The following is a 9,469-nucleotide window of genomic DNA, read 5'->3' on the forward strand; positions in this document are numbered from 1 at the left end:
TCTCCTAATTAGCATTACACTGTTTAGTTTCCTTTTCTGCGTGTCATTTATTTATGTTTTTCAAGTAACTGGAGCGATTATAAAGAGGTAAATTACGATTACCAGTATCCTAACAGGCAAAGTGAAAAAAAATTATGAAAAAAAAAACGATCACAATGATAAAAACACACAAAAAGAAATTAAATTATATATATATATATATATATAAAAAATATATATATATATATAATATACATTTAAAGTAAAATAAAATACATTTATTAATAATAATAAATAAAGTTTAGGAGTAACATATTGAAAACACATTCCAACTCAGAAACATGACGATTTTTATTCTAAAAAAACTCTAAGAATTCTGTGTGCACTGATGTCAAACTATTTCAGCAAAACAGGCAAAATCACAATAAACATTTGATTTATTGAAATACATGAGCAATGTCACGGTAAATCTTGTAAAATCTTATATGAGTCTACTGGCTGTCTTCAGAATCATTAGAGTATTGAGATGATTCAGTCATAAAGGTCCCTGAAAGTCAGACTCCTGTTAAAAAAATTAGCAGATAAAAATATTTTCAAACAAACTCGAACAATTATTTAAATCTAAAATGACAAATCTGCTACTGGCACGCACATGTCAGGGTAATGTGACACAAGAGGTGGGTCGGGTGTGCTGTGATGAGAGCGCTCCGGAGACCACGATCTGTGAGGACTCAGCGAGCGATGACGGGAAGTGGATGAGGAGCGCATAGTGGAGGAGAGGACAGGAGAAATAGCTGAGAGCCCTTGTCTGCGCAGCTCCTGTGCCGCACGCTCCCTGATAAACACGGACCGGTCATCATTGTTCAAACCACGTATAAACGAATATATTCAATACTGGAACTGGAACAACATGAAGATGAAAACCTTTCAAAGCGTTCAGTGGCCAGGCATCTCTTGGTCATCTCAAGATTCGCCTCCAGCTGGGATGATCGTGTCCTCAGCTGAGCCATTTCCCTACTCTGTGAACTCCTAGAGACAGGGAAGAAGACGGTAGGCGGAAGACGAAGACAGGACGAAAGACAAAACAGCTGCTGTGCTTCATGAATCCGTACGCGCTAAACTCACACTTTGCTGTCGGCCATGCTGAGTTTGTCCTTGAGAATTTGTATTTCAGTCTGTCTTTCCTGAGAGCTGAGCTGCCTCTGTAGCTCCTTTTCTCTTGAAGACACCAGCAAGCTCTCCAAAGTCTGAACAGACAGACGTTCGCCGCTCAGCTGCTTCTGTAACAGCTCGATCTCAGAGCGGCACGATTCCAGCTCTCGCTGCACCTGTATGTACGACGTAAACACAGATAACTGTCTTATTATTTTATTTTCAGTTGAGTTTGATCTTATTTAATTTTTTCAAAAAGCAGTTAACCAGTGTTGGATGCATAAAACCCTAAAACATAAAAAAACTATTCAGAATTTAAATGTATTTAATCATTAAGCAGATGCTTTTAGACTGATTGCACCTATCTGAGAATCAGAGATAATAAAAATTTCAGCTGCAAAAGGTCCAGTGGCCTAATGGATAAGGCATCGGCTGCTAAAGCTGGAAATTGTGGCTTTGAATTCCTCCTTTGTTGTGTTTGCAGTGCTACAAACGCTCTGTGATCATTTGTTAACAAACTAGAACACTTTGGAATATATTAAATCTTTCCATAAAAAAGCCAGAGTTACTCATTTAGAAACTAATTTGAATACCAAAAGGTTTAGGTTTATATAGCTGGGGATTGTGGGTGAGCCCAGTCTTGTTTCCAGTGCTGCAAAAATCAATGGTAATTTGAAAAAGTTATACTGTGCATTGTTTTTTTTATAGGAATAGCAAACAAGATGCCTGGTGGCTTGATGGATAAGGCACAAGCCTCTGGAGCAGAGGACTGTGAGCTCAAATCTTACCTTGGTGCTTTTAGCAGTTCTGCATAAACTGTACAACATTTTAAGAAAAAGCGTTTTGTGTTTCTGCTTCGATGAAAAGTATAATGCCTTGTAGATGTAGGATATTGTATGATAGAGGATTATGATAGAGGGATAGTTTTGAGTCCCACTTTGCTGCAAATATAGTACAAGTAAGTGGCCCAGTGGCCTAATGGATAAGGCATCAGCCTCCGGAGCTGGGGATTGTGGGTTCAAGTCCCACCTGGGTCATATGAGCAGTGCTACATTGTTTCTCTAGAAATATGTGCATGATTTTTCTACAAAGAGCCAAACTAGCATCAGCCTCCAGAGGTAGGGAATGTGTTTGTCCAAAAAATGATGTGTCTACAAAAAAAAAACCTGATTTAATAGTGAATATAACCCAAGTATAATGCCCAGTGGGCAAATAGATGCTACCTTTAAAGCTGGGGATTGCAGGTTTGCTTCTTATCTTGGTCATGTTTCCAGTGCTGCAAAAATATCTATGGTAATTCGTCCATAAAAACTTTTGATTTAGGGGTTGTGGGTTTAAGTCCTATGAGGGTCATGTTTAACTTGTTTAACTAAGTTGGTGGTGCAAAAATTTCTGAAGTCTATAGCTCAGAATAATGTGTGTTTTAATCCTTACAGTTGTTGCCCTGCCATCAAGCATGTAATATACAAATACTTCTTCTAAACATATTTAAGCACTCACAGCTTCTTTGCTGGCATCCAGTTTGACGCAGAGCTCCCGTGTTTTTTCCAGGTCAGTCTGCACCTGTGCACGCTCGGTCTGGGCCTGGCGAAGATCTTCCTCCATGTGAATCATCTTTCGGTTCAGCTGAGACAGCTGACCAGTACAACTCCGCTCTGCACTCAGCGCCTGGGCACAGCCACAAACCACGATTTAATAGAGACTTCGTTAACCAAAGCCTAGTGCACACTACCAGTTTAATGAGCTTGCACACACTCCGGTTTGCTACAATATGGGGTTTTGAAAACTAATGTAGTAGCGAGTTGTGAATCTCCTGCATATCAACCAACACAGACATCATGATGGCCAAGTGACCTGTTGCAGGCTGCTCTCCAGGCTGTCCGCTCTTTCTTTGAGTCGGAGTATCTCTAAGTTAGAGTTGTGAAGCTCGAGACGGAGTTCGATGACAGTGGTTTCAGCGTGTCTGGCCTGTTCCTCCCAGCTTTCCATCTGAAGAGACACTTTCCTTCGAGACTCTTGGAGTTCTCTGCACTCGCGCTCCTAAAGAGGAACAAACAAGAGCAATCAAGAACACTCTACAAAGGACATCCTTGCTGTCCGCTTTAACACCCTTTTTATTTAAATGACTCCACCTTAACAGACAACAGATCTTCAGTGCGGGAGATGTCGGCAATGTGAACTTCTACTTTTGTCTGCAAGTCTTCTATTTCCTCATTAGCTTCATCCAGCTTGAGCTGTCGATTCTGGAAAGAAAGCTGGAGGTCTCGTTTTCTGATTTATTGCGATGAATGTGCATAAAAGAGTTGGGTACAGTACCTGAATTTCCAGGCGTGCTTTTTCAAGGTCGTCCCTGAGCTGAATGTTCTCTTGTAGTGTGGCATCTTTGGCTTTCATCGCTGTGCCCATCTCGCTTTCAGAGTCAGACAGCTTCCTCCTCAATACATCCAGCTCTCTTTCTCTGCCAGCTATGTTCTCCCTCAGAGTTCTGCAGACAGGAAGTCACGTCATCAACGCCACTCGTTTTCACAGTCCCTCAAATGCAGCAGATTTTAGTACTAATACATCACACTCAAGCAGTCAAAACCACAAATGCATAGAGGAAACTACAATAACATTCAAAAGTAATAAATTAAATGAATTGTATTAAACAAGGAGGCATTCAACTAATCAAAAGTGAAAGTAAAGGCATGTATGATCATACTAATTATTTTTATTTTAAATAAATACTGTTCTTTTGAATGTCTACTTAAAGAATTCTGATGTATGTATCATGTTTCTACCAAAAATATTATGTAGCACAACTATTTTGTGCCTTGAACAGCAAATCAGGATATTGGATTGACTTCTGTAGCCACTTTTTCCATAACACAAATACATTACATTACAAAACGTATTCAAATAGAAAACATTTATTTTATTTGTAATATTTCACAGTAAAATTGATTTTACTTCAAATAAACACATGCTCGATGAGCATAAGCTTTCAACAACATTTAAAAAAAAACAAACACAACGTTGAAATGCACTACAAATAATAACCACGAGCTAGAGTCAAGAACATCTATGGCTATGTACTATATTCTACTTATGATACATCGATATCAGCATGATTCATATACCTGGGTGGTGAACATAACACACTGTGTAAGGAAAAGAAAATAATACAACAATTCGTATTTTTTCTTTAAAGTTTTACATTGATTTTTTACCACACTCTACAGATTCGCCTCACGTAACTGTCAATTCATCTGTAAAATTTAATAACAAAAACTTACATTAGAGTTGTCTCAAGGTCCTCGATTCTCAGTTTTAAGCTCCTAATGGTTTTCTCCTTATAAAAAAAACACAAATCACCAAGTGTGCCAACTGACTGGAAAGCAAGCAAAACTGTTATACAAAGAAAAAAATGATGTGTTTTAGTGTGTAAATGTATGTAGTACGTTTTCATCCAGCTCATCACTCGCTGTGCTGAGCAGATCTTTTTTTCTCTCCAGTTGTTCCTGCAGTGAGTCCCTGTGCTGGTCCAGCTCTGAGACCGTGCACCGCAGCGCGTTCACTTCCTCTTGCGTAGCAGTCACCTGCCTCAGGAGAGAGTCTGACACGCACAAAGGCGATACACATACATTCTTTAAACACTAAAAGTATTACAGCCGCCCGAACGATTCATTCAAAACATAAGAAGCACTACTAATTGGGTCAGAAAGATTTTCTCTTACACTCAACAAGGCTGCATTTATTTGATCGAATCATTTTTAGCAGCCATTACTGCAGTCTTTCGGGGTCATGTGATCCTTCGGAAATCATGCTACGATTTAAGACTTTTAAAAGAACTGCATTTCTTCACCGTCATCGGTATCATATGTTTTTGTCCTTCCTACAGCTTCGCACGATTTCACTTCAAACGAATAAATGAAACAGATTAACAACAGATCAAATACATCTAGTTTTCTCACCGTTCTTTTCGTCCAGCATTTTATTTCTCTCGTGAGCGTTTTGTAGCTCTCCAATCCTGCTGGTTAGTCTTCGCTGATTCTCACTCAGAGAGATTTCCAGCTGATTATTTGCCAGTCTGGTATATGCATACACAACAAGAAAGGAATAATAAAAGTCTGCTTCTGTACTAGACTACCTTTTGCATTGATATATGGACATGTCTTGCTGTTTTTGATTCCCGGTGTACCTGAGGCTGCTGCACTCATTTCTGAGGCGGCTGAGCTCTTCTTCGCTGGCACTGAGTTTTCGCCCAAGTACTTGAACTTCCTCCTCCAGACCCATCGCGGTCTCCCTCATTTGAGCGTGCCTGCTTCTCTGTTCCCCTCGCTCCTGCTCCAGCTGGGGCACACACAAAACAATGACACTAGTCCATAACGATGAAAAAAAAACTGCTGGTACAGTACAGGATAATGCAATATAACATTGTGCAGCATAGCACAGCATGTTATACTAAGGTATTGTTTGACATTTAGCGTAGGATAGCCTTCTAAATGTTTCGTAATGCAGATAACACACTTAAGTTTCAACTCACATCTCTTGAAATGCATTATATAAATAAAGAAATAAAAATAAATGAGACCACTGTTGATATACACAGCGTATAAATAGCCATAAATAAATGTGGATAGTAGTTTAGACATGTATTTTGTTATTGGTAGAATTAAATAAAAACAGGAATATAGAAATCTATTAAATATATAATTTACAAATATTTTGGCTTGGTCTGGGCCTCTGAATGATTTTCCTCCTGGTTAACGATCTCTGTATAAGCCTGATTTATCTAATATAGCATTCAATAAAAATGCACAATACTAACTAAAGATTCGTTAAGATTCTTTTTTAAATGTTTTACAAACTTAAGTCTCCATTCGTTCTGGATACAATCTTATTGTTGTCTAAAAGCAATACACGGGATCTCATTTGCGACTATAGCAAGCACGTTACGTTCAATCTACAGCTGTCGTCGCCGTTCGGTGGCAGTCCATAAATACAGAGCTCTTACTGTTAGTACAGCAGCCTGCAGGTCCTCCACCCTCTGCTCCAGGTGAGCTCTCTCGCTGATGGCTGTCTCCTGAGAGATCTGAGGCGACGTGCAGTTCAAAGAGAACACACATACACTCAGCGGGCTAAAAAAAGCACACCTCTCTCCTGGTATTATCGCTCTGCTCCCCAGTGAGATGACTCAATTTATTACTGTACTCTAGTGTGTAAGTGATTTTCCTTTAGTGCTCCTAAATAACATCTCCGTAAGATGGATGCAAGCAAACACAATGCACACTCACGTGTTCTGGCGGTGCACTTTGTCGTACCTTGAGTCGCTCTCTCAGGCTGTCTCTCTCTGTGGTCATGCAGTTGAGGTCTGCTGTGGCCTCGTCTCGCTCGGCCTCCACCCGTTTTAGGATGCTCTGTGCGGTTACGCTGCTCTTGGGCCCTCGCGCAGCCTTTGACATCATGACCTCCCGACGTAGAGCCGCTATCTCCTCTTGAGCCTGCAGGGGGAGTCAGGGCACATCTGAGGCCACATCGTTTTGCAAAATACTGGCAATATATTGGTCACTGCTTTTCTTCTAAAATAATTATTTTCTTCTCTAATAATAATATTAAAAACATGTATTGTTTCCCAGATTAAATAGCTGTATTTATATTACATATATTTATATAAAATATCAAAATATATAATCAGCTGTTGATGCAAATGTGATGCATGTACTAAAAAAATAATTATTTAATTTTTTTATTAATTTCTTATTTTAATTTATATTAAATTAAATTATTGTTTTACTGCATACTGTTATTGATAAATAATTTAGTAAACTATTATCTGGCACATACTACTACATTGCTACTAATAAATATACAGGCTATGTTATTTTATTTATTTATATCTAAAATGTATGACAAATTAAATTGTTTTACTGCATACTGTTATTGTAATGAATAAAAAATGATTCAAAAAGAACCTGGCAAATAATAGTACTAATAAAATATAATAATATAATCATTTGACCAAAAGGATGCAAAATATGATGCAATATTATTGATGTTATCAATATTTTTGCAAGATTTTTGAAAATTGCTAATAACTTAACTTATTGCTAAAAACTCTCCACAAACATATACTTAATAATTTGATAAAAACAAATTTGATGTGGGTAGTTAATAATGTATTGCGTTAAATTATAAATTACAATATTTGAAAAATTAAAATAATTAATAAATAAAACAATGTAGATAATAATAAAATAATAAATTAAATAATTTAGTCAAAACTTTTAATGTTTGTACCTCAGTAACAAGAAACTGCACTTTAAGTACTTAGACGGTCAATACCATTTGGATTTCTTTGTTTTATTTAATGCGTGTCATCCCAAAATAAACACAACGACCTGGAGAATTCCGGAAGGTTAGGCTCTGTCTACCTGCTGGTAGTGCATTCTGGTCTTGTCCCGTTCGGCTGTGAGCACTTTAACGTTGCCCTGGATCTCTGAGAGGTGCCGCTCGTGCTTCTCCAACATGTTCTGCAGTTCATCTCTTTCTCGTAACACCCTCATTAGCTCTGAATCGTACGTGCCACCCTTTACAAAGACAGACGCGTGTAAAAGGTATTAGCAGAACTAAAAGAAACTAGTCTCACTGATACGACTGCGACGATGGCTTAGTAGTACTTTAACAGGGGAGTGTCTGGTGGGACTGCGCTGGGTAGATGCCCCCTTGACAGGGCTGGTGGAGCGGCGAGCCCTCAGCATCCTTCTCAGCGCCTCGGCCTCGTGAGCTACATCACAATATTGACAAATAGAGAAATGATCTACAACTGTTCAAGTAAATGTAAGGAAAATGTGAGGAGAGGTACATTTCAGGTACATTTTATGGCCTACAGCTCGCCTAAACCTCTCGTTTTGACGGTTTCTGGTGCCACCCGTTGGATCCAATGTGTTACTACAATCTAATATAACATTAAAACTTTTATGAAACAAAGTGAAAATGGCATCTTTGGAACATCCTGTGCTCAGTTGACTAATCTTTCAGCAGTCATTAGTTTGTGCTCTTGTTTGGGTCTATGAATGAAAACATGTATTTTGTAAAGTTATACATTTTGATAAAGCATGTTAATACCGAAACGTCTTGATTCGACACACTAAAAACAAGTTTTAAGCTAGATGTATAAAAAATAAACCACGACGCCGAGAGGTTGTCATGGCAACAGAGATACTACGCTTGCACGTCACTGAAAATGCGTGCAACAATTACGCCTGAGTTCCTTTTTAAAAGCATAACGTATAAATTATATTATATTTTAACATTTCAATGATTACTGATAAATGCTGCAAGCCACGACACGGACTAAAAGTAGTATGCTTTGTACTGATATTTGTACACCGGCACGTAAAATCATTCACATTAAATATAAATCTCGCATTGATAAAACCTGCAATTACATTCTGCTTTCATGAAAGACAACGCAGAATACAAAGCATTGTTTGTTTAAGTTAGCTTGCGTTACCTCTTGTAGCGGTTCTGGCAAATGAAAACGAGTGTGTTGAAGTAAATCTCAACACGTTAAAGCTCTTTACCCGGAGGGATAAACATCGACATTGACCAATCACAGCACAGCATTGAACTGTCAGTCAAGATAGTCAGAGAGACGGCGACCAATCAGAGCTCAAGCTCCGTCCGTTTGCGTCCGTTGCCTTGACTACAAGTTGTGAACGCTCACGTTCGGAAGTTTTGAAGTCGAGACGAAGCAATAAAGCTTGAAATAAAAAAAGCGAATTAAATATAAACCAAAACAAAACTATCTGGGATCCTGGACCACACATTGAATGTTTCAAAATTATTTTTCGTTTATGTTCAAAATCACTAGTGCCAAAATCACTTAAAATGTTTGTGTTTTTGTTTTATTAGTAATGCTAAGGACTTCATTTGGACAACTTTAAAGACAATGAATTTTTTTTTCAATATTGTGATTTTTTTAGATTCCAGATTATCAGTAGTTTAATCTCGAAACCCAATCTTTAAAAAAAAAAAAAAAAAAAAACATACACCAATGGAATGATGAATAAATCTCAGTTACAAATAATTGACCTTTATGACCTGTTTTGTGGGAAAACATAAATATAGTGTACGAACAAAAACGCACATAGTAAATATTTAAAACTATAGATGATGGATTAGTATTCAGCACTGTACCAAAGATTTTTCGAAGCTTTAAATTAAACAAAAAATGTAAAGTTTAATAAAATGCATTGTTCTCGTTACATTGTAACCGTTTATGAAACTTACGACCAATTTCTGAGTTAAAAAAACAAACATTTAAGGGTTTTGAGTGTAATTTACCGCCGAGAAG

The 9,469-nt window shown here is 37.8% G+C and overlaps 1 protein-coding gene and 1 non-coding gene across 3 annotated transcripts; one reads left to right on the plus strand and one right to left on the minus strand.

Moving 5' to 3' along the window:
• Window positions 1-398: 398 nt before the first annotated feature.
• tsga10 (testis specific, 10) lies at window positions 399-9,106 on the minus strand. Of its 2 annotated transcripts, XM_043237553.1 has the most exons (16): window positions 7,791-9,106; window positions 7,545-7,700; window positions 6,435-6,614; window positions 6,128-6,205; window positions 5,312-5,463; window positions 5,085-5,200; window positions 4,572-4,726; window positions 4,407-4,462; window positions 3,448-3,616; window positions 3,264-3,374; window positions 2,986-3,171; window positions 2,632-2,799; window positions 1,105-1,307; window positions 904-1,008; window positions 632-814; window positions 399-541 (listed from the first exon to the last, which is right to left on the minus strand). In XM_043237553.1, exons 1-16 carry the CDS (start codon window positions 7,869-7,871, stop codon window positions 511-513), a joined length of 2,130 nt encoding a protein of 709 aa, XP_043093488.1. In that variant the 5' UTR covers window positions 7,872-9,106; the 3' UTR covers window positions 399-510. The 2 variants fall into 2 exon arrangements, with proteins under 2 accessions (XP_043093488.1, XP_043093497.1); XM_043237562.1 differs by lacking the exon at window positions 6,128-6,205.
• On the plus strand, window positions 2,096-2,168 carry trnar-ccg. The gene has a single exon. It is a non-coding gene; the product is annotated as a tRNA-Arg (tRNA).
• Window positions 9,107-9,469: the final 363 nt, after the last annotated feature.

The sequence above is a fragment of the Puntigrus tetrazona genome, chromosome 1 (genome assembly GCF_018831695.1).
Source record: "Puntigrus tetrazona isolate hp1 chromosome 1, ASM1883169v1, whole genome shotgun sequence".
NCBI classification, from domain to species: domain Eukaryota; kingdom Metazoa; phylum Chordata; class Actinopteri; order Cypriniformes; family Cyprinidae; genus Puntigrus; species Puntigrus tetrazona.